A 22,292-nucleotide genomic window follows, 5' to 3' on the forward strand; every position below is an offset into this window, starting at 1 on the left:
TCAACTCGACCCCGGCGTTCCTCCTGAATCCAGCGCTCTACCCGACAGTTTGGTGTGAATTTTGAGTTATTGCACAGAATTTGTACAGAGTGAGGCGTTGGCGTTCAGAAGTGAAACTGTCACGTCTGATAATCTTATTCAAGTCGTTTCCGGCTCAAACGGCCGAAGATGTTCGACAGCACAACTACTGTTATTGCCTCCATTAATCTGTCATCTATTTTATCGCCTAGTTTGCAGTTTCCGAGCGAGTTGGGATGATGGATGGTGCCGCAGGTTTTGAAGCCTCCGTGTGTGTGTGTGTGTGTGTGTGTGTGTGTATGTGTGTGCGTGTGGAGAAGGAAGGGAGTGAAAGAGTGTGTTTTAAAAGTGAAGCTTGTAGTTTTTGAAGGGGTTTTCTGCTCTCTCCGTCTCCGCTCCGCAGCGGCTGTCAGCTTTAATTATCTTTGACGAAGGGCCTCCTGAATCCTAATTATAGTGAGCTTTGTGTCTTCCTGGAGCCCTTCACCGTTCACTCCAGCTGCTTGACGCACTCACACGTTCCACTGCTCCTCGCCCCAAATTAATTGGGTGCGTTTGCGGTTTTTCCTCTCATCTCCTGACATCTTTCGGGAATCAAAGGTCATCATTAGTCGGGGTGTGGGTGTAGGGCGACGGAGCGACAGTCAGACATCAGCGCTGTCATGCGGCCGTCCCGGACTGTGACAGCGGCCGGTCTTTGTCCGCTCTGCACGGCCTCGAACAAGAGCGAGGGGCGCCAGTGGCCAAAGAAACACCTCGTGATGTTTGTGACGTGACAGTGCCGCCGTGTTCATTATTCAGCGTGAAGACCGAAAGAGATTTGTGTCTTTTCTTTGGCATTTAGCGTGGAAATAAAAGGTGACCTCCCAGAAAATGTCACAAAAATGCACCTGGGGGAGATTCAACACTTTAGCTTATAATTAGCTTTTTGATTTAGAGGTAGAATGTGTGGTACAATTGATCAAAAATATATGGGGGATAAAAAACTAAAAGTGAAAATGCGTGCTAATGAAGAGCTTGTAGTAACATTTTGTACCACAAGAGGGCGTAGTGAGGGAAGCCTTCTGGCATTCCGTCTGTTCTCAATCCAACCAGTAAGGTGTGAGAAACGTTTAAGTTATTTAAACAATCAAATCTTCCATCTGCTAGCATTTGGCATAGAATTAAAATATCAGAAAAATGTTCAAGAAACTAAATATCTGATCTAAAAATAGTTTTTTGTACTCTATTGATACTAAGTGAAGTATTTTTGTTTAAATGGGCATACACCCAAAGAAAAAGTGAGAAACTTTAAAAGTTCTAAACGTGTTGTAATACCACTGTATACCATAAGATGGGGCAGTTAGTGAGCCAATGGGATGTTTGTATACTCAATATAACTAAAAATGAGTGATCGTCAACATTCAGCACCCGATGGACGCACAAAAGTCGCATTTTTCTTAATTTACAGATTGTCGGAGGAGCTTTTTATTTGATCAAAGTTTTTACTTGGCTGGTATTTAGCATCGATATTCAAGGTGAGCTCATAATTATCTGCTACTTGAGGCGATCATATGTGACTTATTGGTTAAATGCTTCAAAGAATAACAAAAAGTCACAAAACAACAGTGAAGAATCTCAGTTGTCTATATAGTACTGGAGTTAGAAAGCTAACCGACAAGGCATATGTGTGTACAGTCTTGTAATACCACTTCATACCACAAGATGGTGTGAAGAGTGATTGCTTTAAGCATGAAACATTTAGTGAACCAAATCACAGGGACTCACAAATGCATCATTAACAAAAACATTTCCCTGTGAAAGCGATTTCAGGTTTTTATCGCTCAGTTGTTTGTACTTTTCTAGACATTTAACATAGAAATAGAATGTAAATTTCAAAAAATGTCACAAAAGCACACTTGAAAAATATTCAGTATCTGACCTTGAAAGGCACAATATGTATTATGTTTAGTTTTAATATACCAAAAATAATGCAAACTCAAACAAAAAGGAACAAAACCGCCAACAAGTCATTTCTGGGTTACAAGCTAGCACATCAGTCCTCCAATACCACTTTTGACCACAAGATGGTGTGGTGAGTCAATTTAACTAAGTGTCTTTATTTGAACTCATCAAAAACAACATGAAACCCAACAAAACGTACATGAACCAAGGAAAAGAGATGCAGTCTTGCAATATTACTTTGTACCATAAGATGATGTGATCAGTGAGTCTGTCCTCAATCCCCCTCTCCAAAAAATAAAAGAAAATCACGCAGCATTCTACAGATCAGTAGTCGGGTACGTCACTTCTTCCAGTCTAAACTGAAACCTTTTTCATCCTGCAACTTCCTCTCGCAAGATTATGACCGGTACGGATGCTAGGTGAGTGTTGATTGGCCGCAGTAACTGTCAATTATGGAAACGATAGCATAGCAGTTCTTTGCTCACACTAAAAATTAAATATTATTGTGGAGCCGTCTAAAAAACATCCACACTAAATTTAACAAAGGTGGATTTAAGATTTTAGTCACAATCATAGCCTCCCATTTAGGGGTGCGCCCACTTGTGGGCGATTCTAGTTTAAACAAAAAAAAACAACTTTCAAACTTCAGATTTTCAAGTTTCAACTGAGGTCTAACACCAATATACAGGTTTTAACAAAGAAAACATTCCGTTATAAAAGACACTAAATTGCACCTTTGAAAATTTTGTCACGTAAACAGCTGTTTTTTTCTGGGACATATTTTCTGAGAAAACAAAAAAAATATCTCACCAACTTTTTGCCGACTGAACTTGATGCTTATTTTGCTGACTATGCTCTTTTTCGAAAGCATAAAAAATAATAACCTCCACTGTCATTTAAAACACCAGCAGCATTACGGTCTCTATGTGATATTCCTTCTATCAAAACTACAGCTTTACAAATTGAATCAAATCCTCCACCTGATTATAAATAAACAAGGCATGTCTTTGTTGTGTGTTCAGTTTCTTTGTCAAAAGGAATACAGACGGTTGAAGCGTTGCAGTGTGTTAAGTGTAGATGAGTCTGGCGAAGCCCTCAGCATCAATCAGCTCCTGCATTGTTTTGTCGGAGGAGAGCCGTGCGAGTGCTCCAGCTGTTGCAATCACTACGTCCAAACACAATATGATTTTGGCGGAGTTGTGGCGTAATTGCGGATTCCTGTGAAAGGAGATTTTGTTTTTATGCTTCTCGTCGTCTGTGGGTTCGCTGAATGTGAGTTGATTCGCGTTACAATGAGGGGAGGTGAGATTCCTCCTCCTCATAATGCTCTTGTTTGCTTCGTGGGAATCTTTTTTTAGACTTACAGTGATAACAACAGTGACCTGAAGCTAAACGACGAGAACGGGTGATATCGGAAAAATACGATTAGTCAGGTTTGGTAACTTGAATGAAACAGGAAGAGAAACACACTCAACTGAGCACAAAGTGAGAAAGAAAAATTGCTCGATGTTCAAATGTGTACAAAATCAATTATGCTCAATAGTGCAATCAAGATTCTTCACAATTTAACTGTAACACTGATGGTTTGGCACGAAAGTCTATACCATAATAGATAAGACTCAATTTAAAAACACAAGTCCAATTGATAAGGATTTTTCAAATGAATTGTCATTTTATCACATCTTAGTATTCGGTACTTTTTTTTTTTCAATTCAAATTGATTTTGGCAAAATGCATCAATAAATGGACATACATTGAGTTGATTACTTTGCTGAAAAGTGAGTTCTTATTTTCGTACTTTGTAACTGATGTGTTTTATCATCACATTTTGCGGATTTGAAATGATTGGTGTTTTTTTTCCATGATAACGATCATGATTATTCTGCACTTTATCTCCTTTTGTTTTTACTTTCTTTCCATTTAACATTGGTCATTTATTAGTTTGCCTCCTTTTTTTTTAAGTTTATTTTTTAGCCTTATTCATAAAAATAGTTTGTGAATAGTTAAAGGGGTTTGTTCCCTCCTTGCACCATTTGTGTTAATGTTTACTAAAGAAATAAACTCCAACTAAATTAACTCAACTAAACACTCGTCAGCTCCTAGTTTTTTGTTGTCTGACGTCTCAGTGTGATCAATATGATGGGAACTGAAAGGAACTTTCTCAGGTGCACTTAGTAATGCTGCGTTTTCTGTGAATAATGTGAATAATTAATCAAAATTAAATCTATTGTTAAAAATCTCAGCCTCATTCAAAAATCTCTCAATTTGATTGATTAATAAATTCAGTTCTAACAATGTGTTTTGATCAAATAATTAATAGTTTTAATCTGCAGTTATTACTTTCTTTTTCCCAGTTTTTCTTAATTAGCAGTTATGAGCAAAAAATAAGAAGTGATGAAAGTGTGAAAACATCTTTTGACAAGTATAAAAACGTACAAATGTTACATCATGAAAATTGTTAAAGAAGACTAAAAGAATCGTCTACATTGCACCATCTGGTTACGCCAGTGAAATGTAAAATAAACAAATAAAAATAACAAGTCATTTATTTGTGGCACATTTGCAGCATTCGTGCAAATATAATTTTACAGTCACTTAGCTTTCATGCTAATGCTAATTCATCGATAAGGTAGCAAGCTCTACCTGCAGCATTAGTGATGTATCGGTGTTGTGTCGTCTCGTAAAAACCCTCAAGCCCTCGCAAGAAAAAGAAGAAACAAGTTACTAAAAGAAAGAAATTACAATTAATGTTCAGTTTGTCACATTATCCCAGGGCTACAATTGGTGCACTGCTTGCTTTCTTGACTCGTAACACCATCTTGTGGTGCGAAGTGGTATTACAAGAACGGACAGTCTAGCTAGCTCGTTTTCATTTCATTTCATTTATTTATTTATTTGCCACAATTTCACGCACACAGCAAGGATTTTGACCTGTGCATGAATTATGCAAAAATAAAGAAAAAATGCACTAAAATAAAAATAAAAGAATTAGTCTCATTCTGAATAAATTGTTAACAACTTGTTACATTAGGATAATCTGAGTTGAATGTAATTATGAGATATTGGTATATTTCCATAGGGTTGCATATTCAAGAAAAGCTTTAATGGGTCTACTGTTCACAATCTAATTAGGATTAAAAAATACATTTTTAAAAATAATTTAAAATGTCAATATAAGCAAACAGAAGATGTCTCGAGTTGAGTATAAGTGACTCTTTGTAAATAATTTGAATATCATCGTGTGTCATTGATATTCAGTTTATTACCAGATGCTTCCAGGATTTTCTTTAATGACTTTTACTTCCCTGGGATCAAGGTCATGATACCCTTTCCCACTTTTTTTTCCTCGTCTCTAGAAAAAGGAGCAGCATTGAGGGGCAATCCGCCGGCTGACACGACACACTGAAGTGCAGATTTGCTGGGAGAGAAAAGCATAAAAAGGGGTGAAAACAGAGAGAGGGACGAGGTGATGCAGAGATTGGGTGATAAATCTTGTTCTGATCAGGTTTCTCTGGTGCCCCTCGCACCTCAGTCTCTTTCTTGGGGTAATTAATCAATCCCAGACTGGGGCCATTGATCGGCCTCTTGTAGCCCTCGGTATGTTTACACTCCTCGATTGTATTTGCCACTAAGCCCCTCGCTGCCGCTCAATCTCATCGGCAGAAAATGTGACACTCCGCCCTCTGATGCCATCAGAGAAACAAAGCATCGATTGACATCTTGTGAAAATCAATCCCCCCCCCACCCCCCTCCCCCCCATTGTTGTTGCAAGGGGGATTTGGTTTTATCATAATCCTCGCCTGTAATCCTGTGTTCCAGGATACATAAAGTTTTAACTGTGGAGGAGGAAAGTGACTTTACAGTGACAATAGAAAGTTGGAAATCTACAGGTTTGAAGTTAAAAAGTGGTGAAGCTCACGATACAGCAACAGTACAGTCTTTTTTTTTTACAGTCATTTCTACAGTTAACTGGAAACTTTTTGCAACAGACCGTTTCATTTAACGTCATTTATATACAGAAAGATCTGGTGGAAAGTCTAAAACTAACAGAAACATTTCTCTGATTGGGATAAATTCCCTTCTGGATACATAATCCTCAGAGTTTAGATTTTATATTAGTCAATAATATGATCTGCAATAGTCACACTGGACTGTTTTTAGTTTAAAGGTCATTTTAAACTGATCTCCGACATATTGATTAAAACAAAGAAATGGTTGTATATTATAAAACAATATAATAGCATACTATATTTTCAACATTTGACCCATTTGTAATAAATCATCTGATCATTTAGATCAAATTTTATCAGTAAAATAACCCACAGATACCTGCAAATTCATCCTTACAAAATGTGAATACATCTGGAAACTTTTCGCATTTGATGTAATTTTGTTGAGTGTAACTTCTTATTTGTACTTTTTGCCTCCAATGTAATATTTTTAGACATTTTATTAAAAGTTTTCACTTCCAAGGGACAAATATAGTATAGTTTATTTGTCTAAAATGTGCTGATCTGACATAAAACCCCAATAAGAAAAGTAGAAACTGAAGCAGTCAGTACCTCTGCCTCTCTGTTGGGGGCAGTGCCGAGCACACAGGGTTAGAAATTTCCAATAAGAACAATTGAATTATTCTTTATTTGTTTATACAAATATACAAAAAACAATCTACAAAATCAGTCTCCCTCTATTAAAAATGATGAAATGACCGAATTTTAACCTTCAGCCTTCTCTACGTATTTACATTTTTTCGAAAACCCCAAAAATATAAGAGGATAATGATAATCTCCATTTTTAACCATTATTCTGAATGAACATTATTTACATTATGAATGTACACAGCAAGATGTAAGATGCTTTTTTTTTTTTTGTCATACTTACAGTACATCTTTACATGTGAGATTATTCAGTCAAATTTCATGCAGCTACATACATTAGTCCAAAATCGAACATATTTCACCATTGGTATGTAGTTTATCATTGAGTATTAATACTTTCTGTTAGATGCCCCCAAAAAAACACACTAAATATAACTTGTTGGGCTTATATTGTGTAAATCTGCCGCTTTGATGGAAATTTATTGCTGCATTTTCATCAAATTATCACAATATGGAGTCATTCAGACAGTTTGTATTTTCTCTGGGACTAATAAACTATTTATATATTTATCTATCCACCTTATTTATGTTGTTTTCTTTGCCGGTGTCGTGATTTCCCCGTCGCACTTCCACTCCGAATGCTTCATTGCTGAGCTGCAGGCATGTGGTTGTGGCCTGAAGAGCTACTTAACAGGAATATATCTCAGATGCAAACACACTCTGCTTGTCAAACTCAAACAGTCAAACATTCCAAATAAGTTCAGCTGAACTTTTATGGCGTTTCTGCCTCTTGCAGGTTCTGTTCTGTCTGCCGGGAAAAACAACCAAAATAGCTAATAATGCTTTTAATGTACAATATGTTGTATTTTATTGGATTTGAGCAAAAATAGAGAATAGAACTGTTTACAGAGTTTATATATTAAACTCACGTATGGATGGAAAATTCAGGTAATGGCACATTTGTGCTTTAGGTGGCAGTATTGAGTTATTGCAATATCTAAGTGCCAGTTTACGTAACAACATTTTCAAATGAAAACATTGTTGTTAGGTCTCTGTGTCTTCCTCTGTGTGTCTCACCTCGTGTTTCCAATTAACCAATGTTCCACTTGTGTCCGCCACTTCCTTGTGTATTTAAACGCCTCTCCCGCTGTTGTTCTTGTTGGATCTCGTCAACATGTCTCGCCTCTTGTCATCTTGCCTCTCGTCGTGTCCCCTGGGCTTTGTTCTAATAAACCTGGTTTTTACGGAACGGGCTGAGGGTTTTGGGTCTACCCTGCATAACCCTGACAATTGTTGTTTATATGGCACTGGTGCTCGAAGCAACGTTTTAAAAACGCCCCAACTCCAGAGTGTCATGACTCCCAGTCCATATTCTCAGCTGTTTTGGCAGTTTTAGTTGTTTAGGCATTTTAGATGTTTTAGCTTTCACTTTCAGCTGTGTGGCAGATTGAGCTCTTAAGCATTTGTAGCCATTTTACTGCTAATAGTTTAGCTTTTCTTTTTTTGTATTCCTTTAGTGTAGAGTAACCACATGTCTGATTTATGGCAGTCCTTAGTAAAAGCTATTCCTGAAAATGTCATAGTTTTTCATTTTGAATGGGGGTGAAAATTAGTTGCATTCAAACGCCAGTTGTTACGGTAACTAAATATTACAGAACTCAATTTTTTCAGTGATCACTTGCTATGATAATCAGTCATTATGTTCATCAGTGATTACAAAAACTGGTTATTATAGTAACCAGTCATTATGGTAACAGTTATTAACTGGTTATTACAGTAATCATTCCTTACAGTAATGGGTTATTCCTGTAACCAGCTAGTCTAGTATGAAGTTATTAAAGTAATAATTTGTTACGATAATGAGTTATCCCGGTAACAGGTTGTTCCAATAATCGGCTATTCCAGTAATCGGTTATTGCAATAATCAGTTATTATTGTAACCAGTAATTATGCTAACTTGATATTACAGAGACGGTTTTTTATGGTAAACAGTTATTACAGTAAACAGTTATTACCATAAACCAGTTATTACCATAAACCAGTTAAACTAACGTGCTTGGATTGCCGTCAGACAGCAGCAGCGCACCAGGACGTGAAACAAAGTAGACTTGTGTTGTTTACGCATTTGATTCGTGAACTAACACAGATACAAACGGTTGACGCCATTCTTTCTTTCACAGTGACATTGATTGATTTTTAGCCATCAAGCTGAAAATGTATCTGCATTGCTCCAGTCCCTTTCTGCTGCTCTGTTTTCTACTCTTCATGTTTCATACTTTTTAGTTTAAATTCTTATGCGTCGCCATTTTTATTTGGGGACATTTTGCCTGCTCTGTCGGTCGAACACAGTTGTAAAGGAGGTTTTTCTGTGGTACTGCAGCAGAGTTCTGTTGTCATACAGTGACATCTTGTGGTCCCAGATGATATGTACCATCTTCCTAATATAAGTTGCCTGAGCAGCCAACAAACAGAAAAAGTGCAAGATATAGTATGAAACATATGGTAAAATAAATGCAACTCATATGCAACCTGTAGTCCAGAATATAGGGTAACGATGATTTCTGCCTGAAGTTTGCATGTTGAGGTTAATTGATGACTCAAACCTTCACTATGGGGGTTGGAAATATCTGCATCATTTCTGATTAATTGAACGTTCTGATTGCATTGCGAGACGTGGCCTCCGCTGTGTCAATGAATGTGTTCCGCCCTCCGCAGATGAGTGTTCTTGTGGCTCTGAATGGCCTCAGTGTTGTGTGATTACGCTCTGCCTCCCGTGGGAGGGTCGCGTCTTTAACCAGACCCAGGCCCTCGGAGACGAGTCGACACAAGGACGCCCGCCGGGCGCACGGACCACACTCCCTCCCACTCTGCAGATACGAGCAGCTGGAGGAAAATAATGAGAGCAAACAACACAATCACACCTTGATTTTTTTTTTTTTTCCCCCCTTCCACTTGAATGAAAAGCTCCTCTCTGTCTTAAAAACAGCACAGGAGCAGCTTTGAATGGGCGGTGTGGTATCGCACTGTGATATCCCCCCCTGCTGGGCTCAGACAGCCTTTTTAGTATATATATCTTTTTATTTTTTCCCTCCTGTGGGAAAGAAAAACAAAAGCAAACCAAATTGTGAACGAGCAGGAAGAGTCTCGGAGACGGAAACGTGTGTTCACACAAACACTGGAGGAAACACTCAGCTAGTTTACCGGAAATTAATACTTAAAATGAATTCAGGTTGGGAATAACGTGGTGTAAATAATACGGTTGCAAATACTGAAGCTTTGTGAGCTTGTAACTTTGAGGATGGAACCAGTTATAAAGCTGCATTAGCAATAAAAAACCATTACCCCTCATTGTTAGCTTTAGCATTAGCATACATTCTTCACTTTAGGAGGGGCATACATTCAATCCCGAAATAACTCAGTAAATAGCATTCGCATCCAGCACGTTTTTATGTATCGCAGCCTTAACGGTAGCTTATCATTAATTCTGAACTGACAGAAAAATCGGTCCTGCTCCAAGTTACATCAACATTTGCCTGAATCCACAGTAGTTATGATGAGCATTAACATGCTTGGGTGAAGGTTGTCTTAACTTTTTAGGAGCGTCTACTGGTGTCCGCGTGTTGGTAGATTATATTAGCTGTTTCGTCACTCCTTTATGTCTTCGTCATTGGTTCATAAATGTTTCTCTTTCAATAAAAGCAAACTACTGTTGTAGTCAAGTTCACCTAAGACCGAGTCAAGACCAAGACCAGAGCATCCTAAAGCATTAACAATCTTACAAGTCACAGCCTGGCACACTGTACGACATAAACTAAGCCACGACATGAAGTTTGCTGCATGCCGACTCTACGATAGAAACACTAGCTCAATCGCAGTCGACCTGTTGCAAAATTGCATCTTGAGCAATCTGTCGGCACAATTGTGCAATATGTGATCACTCCCTAAACATAAACATGAATGGAGCCTCGGCGTTATGGGATTTATGTGTTTGGAAAAAAAAAATTTAAAAGGAGGAGGAGAAGAAAATGGAGAGAAAATGGCTCGGAGAGAGAGGCCAACCTGGATGGTGATTTTGCAAAGGGAGCTTGAAGTACGTACTTGTTAACATCTATTGGCATCGAGGAGCATTTTACGTTAGCGACTACTGTTGTGGTCTTTCATGTTCCAACAAAACACACTCCATGTAAACGTAACAAACAGTCACAGGTCAGGTCGCAGCTACGATCGCCTCAAATATCTGACACTGTCTGATATTGATCGCAGGCTTGACCCGGGTTCACAGTGCGACGTTACGACCACTGGTTAGAGCCACGGCCAAAGATTTCACAACGAATCTTCCGCGATCGCAATCTTTCGTCTGCGACGGCTGAAAGTCACACAGTGTGTGGAAGGCTTCAGGGGCTGAGACCAAGACAAGACCAAGACCTAAGCATCCCAAAGACAAGATCTAGTTTTTAAGGGGCCGAGATGGTGTCAAAATCAACACCAGAGCATCACAAGACTTCCCAAGTGTAGTACTCGAGACCGGTCTCAAGACCTACAACACGAGTGCGAAACATTCACATTTAAGAGCATCTGCTTTCCACCAAGTGATGTAACTTTATCTGAACTAAATGCTGTCAAAACAGTAATAACACAGCTATTGATAGGACATCCTAATTAAGAAAGACAATTAAAAGTAACAGCAGTCGTAACTACTTGAAGTTACAGGCTAATGCTAATGTAGCTCACAATGGAACATATTTCGTGTTGCGCTGAGGAGGAATGAGTAAGGTTTGGATTAGGACTAAGAAGAGCTAATGCTAAATATAACGGTCGTCTCCCGAGCATTATAAAGAGACAGAAGCTTCTATATACAGAAGAAATCACAGCCATTGCAACTGATTTCATAAAGAGACACAGGCATGCGACAATAACTTGTGACAATGGCAAACAATCCACGTAACACTTGCGTTTATATTCCCCGGACTGCTTATGAGGAGCTCCATTCACTCTCCCCTTCCCATTCAGCACACATAAACTCCCTGACAAAACCTGTCTCTGGTTTGATTGTCATAACCACAATTGAACCCTGCTTAGCCAATCGGCTCAGGCTACATGAAGGTCATACATATTTCATGCAGCATCACACTTATCTGACAAAGGCAGATAAGTTTCTCTCTCCTTTTTTCCCATCTCCTTTGAGAATTGAAATCACGCCTTATATTACATTAGAAAAAAAGAAGGAAAAAAAAAACAAGAAGGCCTCCCGGTCTCTGTGGTCAGACGGGCCGCATGTTTTATTCATGTCCTCTGAACATCTGCTTGTCCGGGTGTCAAAAATCATCAGACTCCCGGAGGACTCCTGCCTGACTGGTTGTAAATGAACTCCGAAGGCGAGGCTCCAAACAACTTGTCAGATCCCCGCGTCGCCCGGAGGAGACTCTCGATACACTGCGCCCAAAATGAGTGATAAATATCAACCTCGGACACACCGGAGGTCGCTTTTCCTTTTCTTCAGCGCCCCTCCGATTTGTTTAAATCTTAATGTTCAGCATGTGATGAAAGGCTCGTGTTCCCACAGCGTTTCGGTGGATTTTGACACTGCTGTTCGCTCTGGCTGCCGGTCGACAAGTCTCCCTGAGTCACCCGAGGCCGCTGCCAACTGGAGGGAAAGAGCCTGACCGCTAACAAGTGCTCGCTGACTCACAGCCCGCAGCAGTATGTCCCACTGCGTTATATATTATTCAATTATATACTATTCTATTTATCACTCTGCCACCAGCCCACGGAAAATGTGTTGCTGGAGAAAAGGATCATGGTATTTTGGCCCTCCAAAACTCCTGTTAGTGAATTACATAAGACATGACAAGAAAGAAATAATAATAGCTGTTGCTTTTTGACACATCTTTGTACGAGAGCTTTAATTAGCCTTTCCATATAATATTACAATACTGAAAACGAGGCGACATACAGCGACAGATATAGAATGACCATATTTGTTAAAACAGTTATGTTTGTATTGTCGGGTGTAAGATAATTTGGCTTTTGTAATATTTCCTATGGTTAACACAGTGTTTATGTGGTACAAAAATTAACATGTCTGTTTTTGTTTCACCTTCTTCTTCCCACAGTAAAATTTAAAGTGCTTCCCTCATTGGCTGTTAGGAGGTCATATTTAATAGAACCTCATGACAACACTCCCAGTATTAACACATCCAGCAAACAAAGCTAAAAGCTTACCAAAGCTGAATTGGTAGCCCATATGTCCATAACATAGTATTTAAGTATTTACATGATATTCAAAAGAATAATCTAAAATATTCCAAAGAAAAGAATAACACTCTCTGATAACAACGGTTGCTCAACACGATTTCCTCACAGTGGTTTGGTCCAATGCCTGACTTTATTTGTAAAGAACATTTACATTAAAGTCATTGTCATTTTATCATGAAGACTGTTTTTGATTGGTAATAATGGGGAGAATCTGTAAAACAGTTGTAAAGAAGCTTTTTCTGACTATCATTCTTCATAAATGACTACTCAGTTTTGTGTCCCACCAATATTAAGAATTTTATTGAGTGATTCTGGTATCAACACAATAAAGACAAACTGTAACGAAACAGAAGGAGGTGGACATTTGAAAGAAAATATGGATGTATTGAAAAAACTAAAGATTGAGAATTTTATTCTAAAAGAAATAGAGAAAATTTAAGAAACTATGATTAAATGAGTATTTATTTCTTATATTTTGATATTGTCTAAAATGAGAAAAATCCTTAACTACAAACCTTATTTGAGGGTTATACAGTAGGTGACACTCATAAAATGTGTTAATTTAAACTGGTTCCAGTGTGGAAATACCGCTTTCTGCCACAAGATGGTGTAGTGAGTCACTCCAGCACAGGAGGAGGTCAAACAAAATGGCAGCCTATAAATCTACACAACTCCAAACTCCATAATTTATGCTTAAAAAAAACAAAAGATAAAAAGAATGTTTATTGCAAAACCTAATAAATAAATAAATAAATAAATATAAGCCTGTTGTAGCATAATGTTGGCCTGTTATTTTCACTGATGCTCGATTCATGCTAGAATTTTCGAAGCTAGCTAGTTATGCTTACGATTCTGTTAGGAAACTTTGAAAGAAGTAGTTTCTAATGTTTGATTTGTATCAGGGTTTTCAGTTAATATGTTTTTTTCTATTATTTTCACAGAATGTAAAGTCATTGTCCAGGCCGGATTGAACCCTATAGTGGTTCGATTCTGGCCTGCAGACTGTTTGTTGGACACAAATCCTCCTGCATCTTTGGTTCGTATCGCATTGCAACAATTATTTTCTTCACAAGAACCATGTTCAGACGCTCGGAGTCAGACTGAAAGCTACATCGATTGACAGCATTGTCCATTTGAAGGTTGAGTTTTCAGTCACAAACGTATAAAAGTGAATAATCATCAGCTTCTTTTTCAAATTCTCTTTGTAATCTTAACTCCTCACCTAAACCACTGGTTCTATGAATATTTGGAAAAATGTGGAGATCAACTACAGCTTGCAGCGTACACGATGTATTTCACAGCATGTTCCCAAAATGCAATCTTTTTTTACTGGTTGGAAAAAAAAAAAGGCTTCACAAGACATCTAAATGTATCTGTGGCCAATAGTGATCCTCTTTGTTTACTGATTCATGCAGCAAATCAGTGGTCTGTGACGTGCCTTTATGTTAACGCGCTGTGAATCATTGTAGATTAATCACATCATAAAACCTGTGTGGGGGGGCAGATGAAGCTTATGTGTCACGTGAACTAAGATAGTAGCCCACAGCAGGTGATCCTCACATGTCCTCAATCCAGCATGTCACCACCGCAAACAGTGACTGGAGAAGTCATTCTCTTTCAGCGTAATAACCATGTCAGTATTGGTGGGATCAACAGACGCTATAGATGGTCATATATGGAAACACTCTGGGCCTGATTTACAAAGATAAAGCTAAATTAGACACATGGATTGTTCTTCGGTTTGCGTTCATTTTGTGGGTGTTTAACTAAGAATAACAGGAGTGTTCAAACCAGGGACTTATGTGCCAGAACGTGTATTGTCTCTTTGTTTTGGATTGGGTGGGTCATTCCAGCAGATAAATCTTAGTTTGACTAAAAAGAGAAAATAATGAATATGGGCGTTGGTCAGTCGTAATTTGAGGTAAATGGTAAATGGATTTCACTTAAATAGCACTTTTTAACTGCTTGAGCAGTCCCAAAGCACTTTACACTGTTAATCACATTCACTCATTCACACAACAATTTTGCCATGCAAAGCACTCAATCCACTGGGAGCCTTCCAGTTGAGAGCCAACCACTCGACCAACGATTCTCCTCACAATCACAGCCAATAACGCAACAACACATGCGTTTTCAGACACGTTGTATATTAATCTCTTAGGACAAACTCCACCTGGTATCATGACCAACATTCTATATCATGAAGGAAAATATACTAAATCAAGTTATCATGTGTATTTATCAAATCCCAATCCTGCGTACATCTGGAGAGGAGATCAACTTCCACACATCTGTTCACGTAGTATTTAATATCACACTTGACATAAGCAACACTGTAGAGTAGATGTGTTTAGCATTAGCATTGGGCCACTTGAGCCAATGGGTGAAGGCAGGTTTCTGTAAATTAGATTAACATCTCCAGGAACTTCAGATTTATCCACAATACAATGACATGTCTGTAATTGGTGACTCTCAATAAGTGTTAACTTGAACACGTGGAATGCCTCAGTTTAAGACGAGTCTGGCTAATGTAGCATCTGTAGATGTGGTGCCGCATCAAAGACCACAAGCTCAAATACAAAGAAACCCATGAGCATGCGTAATTAGAGACAAAAGTATCTGCACACATCAAGAGAAGGTCATTTTTTAAAAAAATAAAGTAAAAAGGAAATTTTATTGTGTCAAACATAAAGCCCACGGACTCCAATCCAGCCTGAAGCAAGATGTGTTTGACACCCCTGATTTAGAGCATCTTCCTCGCACTACCTTCAGACTTATAGATAGACAATAATACAGCTGTGTAATCATTACTAAGACAGGCCCATTTGAATGGTTTATTTCCACTAATCCCCAATATACCTCCAGATCTTAACTCTGTATTTTTGATGCGATGACTTCAGCCGTGCAGTGCTCACATGCACCCTTAAATCTATAAAATCCACATCGGAGCTTTCAGATTAGTTGCAAATGCCAGCAGGAGTACAGTATTCAATGGAGAGTGCACCAATTATCCCACATCACGTATCTAACTTTCTACACAACAGCGTTGGCAATGGTTTTAATTTCTCAGAAGTTCAATAAGAAGGTCCGAAGTCAGGGTGGGAGTTTGTGTGAGATCGAATCCATTCAGTCGTGAAAAGCTCTTACAAAATATCTGTAGTTTCTGTAACAATAAGAGAAAATGCTGCTCTTTGCTCTCTGCAGTTTAAATACACGCCAAAGAAAGGTTCTTTTCTTATGTATTTACACCATCACACACTTGACCCCATTGAAAATAGAGACGACGCTGTTGAAGTGAAATTCTCACATGAGGCAGCCTGGTGGTGCAGTGGTTTGCCGAGCATTTCTTGTTCGAACCTGCGTGTTTTTGTATGATCCATCTGTCTTCTCTGACTCCCACAATCCAAAAAACATGCTTGTGACTGTGAACTGCCTTCAGGTATGAATGTGTGTGTGTGTGTGTGTGTGTGTATGACGGTGCGTCTCTCTGTGTTAGCGATGACTGACGACCTGTCCAGAGTGTCCCCTGCCCTTCACCCCGTGTTGGCTGGGATCAGCTCCAGCTTCCAGGAACACCGGCCTGCCCAACAGGGTTAGAAAGATGATGGATGGACAGTCAAATGGTGGAAGTGCATTCAGCCCTGTGGTGATCTCTGTTTAAAAATCCCTCAGATTATAATATTAGGCTACAATAGCACTGCCGGCTTTACTCCATCCATCTTCTGTCCTGCTGAGTTCGTACGGGGTCACGGTGGCAGTGCAGCGAGCAAAGAAGCCCAGACATCTCGGTCCCCCTCAACGTTCTCCATCTCTTCTTTCCCAAGCTGCTTCCAGACCAAACCAGATATAATCTCTCCAGTGAGTTGCTCCACCTCGGGGCCTCCTCCCAGTCAGATGTGCCAGGTAATCCTCCAGAGGGAGGCGACCAGGGAGCATCCTAATCAGATGAACCACCTCAACTGGCTCCTCTCGAGCTGGAGAAGCAGCGACTGGACTTTTCTCTCCCGGATGGCTGAGCTCCTCACTATCAAGAAGAGTGACGCGGGGTACAAAGACCGGGTAGCCCCAAGCAACGGTTCTGGTACTCTATATTGCATAAGCTCCTCCCTCAAGACATCTCGGAGGACACGGTCGTAGACCTTCTACAAGTCCACAAAACAGGTGTCACGGCTCATTTTGCATTTTTTGCCAAGATCAGATTTTGTGGTTTTTCGAATTTGCGAAAGAAGTGATGCTCCACACAGCGCGCTTTGTTCATAGTTGTTCATATTGTATTTGGGACATAAGAGGCAGAAAATAAGACTGGAAAATGAGGGTTATCTTGACACCTGACTGAGCCACTCAAATGTCAAGTGTGTGATCATACCAGGGGGAAGAAAAGCTACGGAAGCAGGGAGTTGTTGTTAACACACTGGTTAAAGGCTTTAAAAGGATGCGTCTCAAACACTTTGGATGGAAGTGAAGATGACGCATGCTGGGAGGAGCAGGTGGAACCGGAGCACGAGAGAAACCATAGCTAACGGGAGGCAGGACATCCATGTGAGGATTAGGCTGAGGACACTGGAGACTGTATGTAAGACTTTAAGAGGAATTATCTCAGACTTTTGAGAAGTGTGCGAGCGTATCTGTGCTTAGGATCAGTGTAGTTTAATGATTTTCACATCTTTGGTTTAAAAAATTTAATAATTTGACAAAAGAAGATCTGCTCTGTAAATAAAAAAGGCTTCTGAGTATTTGTGAAAGGAGGTAGTCGTCTTATAATCAGCGTCATCTTACATTCTTGCCAATACGGTAAAAATAGATGCTACACACATCAGCTCATATGTATCAATTCTGAATTTATTGTGTAATTGTAGCTGACTGTGTTTACACCAAATGATAAAGGAAAGGAGATTAGGAAAAATCCAAGCAAAATTTTAGCAGTCATCTTTTTTTAAGCAGTGTGTAGCTCGCGATGGAGAGGAGGTATATGAAGTTTCATGGATTGTTTATACGTGCCGAACCTCTTCCGACACAGAATTGTTATTTCAATGACATGAAAGTTGGATAAAATTGGAGGTGAAAGATTACAACCTGCTTTTAAAGTGACATGTTGACCCAGTCTGATTTAAACCTTTGACATTTCGGGCCTCGTTGCTATTCAGGTGTGCGCTGTCATCATGTCCAGATCTTAAAAGCTCTCCAAGGTCTTCTCAAGTGAAGGTGTAGCTGTAAATGAAGTGGTGTGGGATAGTTGATTGAGTTGTTGAGAAATCAACAATCAAAGTTCAAGCTGGTATCTTTACACAAATATATCTAGTATTGACGTCAAAAGTATTTTTTTCAAAATACTATGTTTATCCCCTCAAACATGAATAATCTAAGTAAGGTGAGCCAATCTTCATCAACACAACAAAAAAAAACAATCCTGTTGTCTGTACTGTGTTTCATTTGGTATTTCAAAACACCAAACACTACGTACAATACCCAGAAGCCATCAGTCTTCCCCACAGATAGAAAAAAGGTATACAAAGAGGCGGGGATGTTGGTGTGTTAAGACCAAACACACTCTAGTTTATACAGATGATCTAAGATTCCTGAGACAGGAAATACAATAAGTTCACTTTACTTGGATTTTATTTTGTATATTAAAAAAGTAGTTTAAACAAAGACCAATCTTGCTTGATCGACAAATAAATTATGCAAAAAGTTGCAAAAAGTTTTTAAGTTGATCTCGCAGAATATTTTTATTAGTGTGGTTAAATACAAAAACGACCAACAGCAGCCACTAGTGGCCCTACATGAAAACTCAGGATGTGAAATGAAACTATAATTGCATGTGGATATTTTTTGTCTTTTGAAATGGCAAAAAAAAAAAAAAAAAAAAAAGCTGATTTAAAATCATCCAATGAGCCTTTTTGAGACTCCAGGCTTGTAAAAACACCTTCACTTTTTATCTGTTTATGTCTACACCCTCAGAACTTGATCTCTCTCCCCCCCCCCCCCCCCCCCCCCCCCCCCCCAGTTTTGACACTTTTGAGCTGCACATGGTTGGATTTCTAATCCCTCCAAAACAACAACACATTTTTGCATCCCACTACTTCCTCTGAATTTAATTTGGGGCTGCAATCAAAAGCCCAGCTCCTCCCAAACAAACAAGCCTACGTGTGGATTTTACCTCCTGTGTGATCCATCTCCCCACCTGGCAGCGAGGTGCCATCCACAGAGTGACATCCTCTGCATTCCTGAGCGCATCATCTGCCCTCCTCACCAGGGATTAGCCCCTCATCGCTCACACCAGAAAGCCACCCTGCAGATTGAGTTTTTTTTTTTTTAAAGTCCTCAGATCATTTCTATTTGTTTTGATTCCAGAAACTAGAAGGCTTAAAGTTAAATCCTAACTGGTAGTTGGGTGATTTCCACACTTTTCCATCTAAATGCCTTCAGCATTCATTTGATGAGTGTATCAGTGTGAGGTCATCCTTCACTGCCAGCTCCAAGTGACTCTCCTCTTCCTTTTAGTGGCTCTATAGATTTTCACCAAATGATAAATTGGACAGGGAAGCCCTCTGAGGTGTGACCAGGTGCCAGCCTGGTATAGCTTTTTTATCTTAAATTGGCCTAATTACGCCTAAGACCTTTACAAGTGTTAGATAATAACAAGTGGTGGGATGCCATGGGTGCAGCGATCAATAGGGGGGGGAAAGAAGTCATACATACTGCATTATATCTCGGTTGAATTCTCAACATTGCGGCTCCGGACAAACATCCAATAAATCCGGTCACGTTTCAGAAACTGGGAAGTTTGCATGTTGTCCACTTTCTCTCTCTCTGATTGAAGAAACGCACGGATTCTGTCCCATCCATCACCTCCCCCCTCCCCTCGCTTTATCCAAACCCACAAACGAGTTCGTTTGGAGCGCACTCTCTCTCCCGTGGCACCGTGCGACGCGCCAACTTCAGCTCCATGACTTGAACAGGCAAAGCTGTAAAAGTTGTTTTTTCCTCCCCTCTCACAAATTATTTTTTTTTTCGCCTTTTCCTCGCGGGGGAGAAGGAGGAGATGAATCAGCCGGACGCGCGCCGCGACGCATAAAGCACTCAAACAGAAGAAAAGTTGTGGATGGTTCCATTTGCGCGCAGACATTTAAGGGACTGTTCTGCCTCCGAAAGTTGCGGCGCAGTGCGGGAGCAGGTACGATTCATCCCTCCGTGAAAACCTCGCCCGCCAGCAGGCTGGAAGACCATCCACTCGGCAGAACGCAGCGAGTCCGCAGAGCGCAGATGATCGCAACTGGTGTGTGTGGCGTCGCGCTGGTGCTGGTCCTGGTGGTTCTGATCCCGGTGGTGGTCAACTCCGCCGGGACTCCCGCGCGCTACGAGATGCTCGGCTCCTGTCAGATGGTGTGCGACTCCCATGGTACCGCGGCCACGGCCACGGCCAAGGCGACCAGCCCAATTAAAGACAACCGCCTGGTGCAGTCGCTCCCGACGTTCATCCAAGGTCCCCAGGGGGAGCCGGGGCGCGTCGGGAGGATGGGCCCCAGGGGGCCGATCGGCGAGCCCGGGCCTCCTGGACCCGCTGGTCCCCCGGGGGAGAGAGGGGTGCCCGGTCCGCCGGGCCCGCCGGGGGCCCCAGGAGCGAACGGGCCGAACGGAGCCATCAGCGCGGCCACTTACAACACCATCCCAAAGATTGCGTTTTACGCGGGACTGAAGAAGCAGCACGAAGGATACGAGGTGCTCAAATTCGACGACGTGGTCACAAACCTCGGCAACCACTACGATCCGTCCACAGGGAAGTTCACCTGTTCGATTCCCGGGATTTACTTCTTTGTTTACCATGTGCTGATGCGAGGCGGGGACGGAACGAGCATGTGGGCTGACCTCTGTAAGAACAACCAGGTAACAACCTTTTTCCTTTAACTTCACCCTGAGGGCTGCATTCACTCTAAATCCATTACCATTAATCATCCATCAATGCGTTTGTGTGAATCTATGCGCTTTTACGCACACGCATTCTGTGGCGCATTTAAAAACTAGTACGCAATGAGAAGTGACACGGAGCTGTCTGTGGTTCTGACCCCGAGTCAGGAAAGAAAAACAACAACCTCTCATCACCACAAATATGACATCTGTCCTGCAGGTGAGAGCGAGCGCCATCGCCCAGGACGCGGACCAGAACTACGACTACGCCAGCAACAGCGTGGTCCTCCACCTGGAGCCCGGGGACGAGATTTACATCAAGCTGGACGGAGGGAAGGCGCACGGGGGCAACAACAACAAGTACAGCACCTTCTCCGGCTTCATGCTGTACGCTGACTGAGCTCACCCAGAAGAGGAGACTGAAAATATCCCAATTAAAGAGCTGCTCTGCATAATACTTTGCTTCACCGCTCCGTGTTCTGTTCAGTGAAGGGGTGGGGGGCATCAAGGGTGTAAAAAATGAAGACTGCCTTTGACCCCTTTCTTTAATATACAGACAAGTGGTGGCGAAAAAAACCCAACAACTTTCATTTATTCACTTTACTTTTGTTGGCCCAGTTTCTGACGGGATCTTAAAGATGTAAAACAAGAAAACTACTTCAGCATTGTCAAAAGTCACAGTATGTTTTACTAAGTACATCCTTAATGTGGATTCAAGGTCATAAGTGTACACCAGGGGTGTCAAACCCATTTCACATCAGGGTGCATATGCAGTCCATTTTAATGCTGAGTGGACTGGACCACCATGATCATGAAAAATCTGTCAAATTTTAAATCTTAAAGGTCCTCCACATGTAACCAGTAGTTCAGATAAAATCAGCAAAATCGTAATTCTGCAGTGAAAAAAAACAACTGTGCAGCTGCAGAATACGTAATGCTTTCTGCTGCAAAAAAATAGTCAAATTTCTTTCTTAACAGAAGTCTATCGCTTGTATTTTCCACCTGTCGCATGTTTTTGTAATCTCACCTTTGCACTGTGCTACTGCTACTTCGCTAGAAAGCTCAAACACATAGCGTCACCTGTGCATCAAACAATGGCGTGTATCAAAAATTAATGCTGAGGTTTTGGTTGTAATCTACACGTGGCCTGGATCCGTCCCTCTGACGTGCAGGTTTTGGCCCGTGGGCTGTATGTTTGACACCCCTGGTCTAGGTCCTTTACTTTCTGTTTGAATTACATTCAGCTGTCAGCCATGTTTCTTTTTTTCACAACTATGCCTGGTCACTTCACACAGTGACGAGCAGCAATGACATTAAAACTATAGCTAATGTGCATACATAGAACAATGTGTGTGTGTGTGTGAGGGGGTCCACTTGATTTTACATTAGTATAATCCAATATTTCATATTCTGTCTAATAAAAAAAAGCATGTGGGCTAATGATAAACAGATTTGTGAAGTTATCCTATAAAACAATAAGGATCAATTATGCAGTTTTTAAAATGTATTTTAATGTTTGTTTGTTTTTTTTAACCCCCCCAAACAATGAATATTTCTCCCCTTGCTGCCGTG

The 22,292-nt window shown here is 40.5% G+C and overlaps 1 protein-coding gene across 1 annotated transcript; it reads left to right on the plus strand.

Annotated features, from left to right (window-relative positions):
* Positions 1 to 20,078: 20,078 nt before the first annotated feature.
* On the plus strand, positions 20,079 to 21,120 carry c1ql3b (complement component 1, q subcomponent-like 3b; the record flags this gene model as incomplete). Its single annotated transcript, XM_080470658.1, has 2 exons — positions 20,079 to 20,699; positions 20,941 to 21,120. 2 exons carry the CDS (start codon positions 20,079 to 20,081, stop codon positions 21,118 to 21,120), a joined length of 801 nt encoding a protein of 266 aa, XP_080326784.1.
* Positions 21,121 to 22,292: the final 1,172 nt, after the last annotated feature.

The sequence above is a fragment of the Lipophrys pholis genome (assembly GCF_963383615.2).
Source record: "Lipophrys pholis genome assembly, chromosome: 1".
NCBI lineage: Eukaryota > Metazoa > Chordata > Actinopteri > Blenniiformes > Blenniidae > Lipophrys > Lipophrys pholis.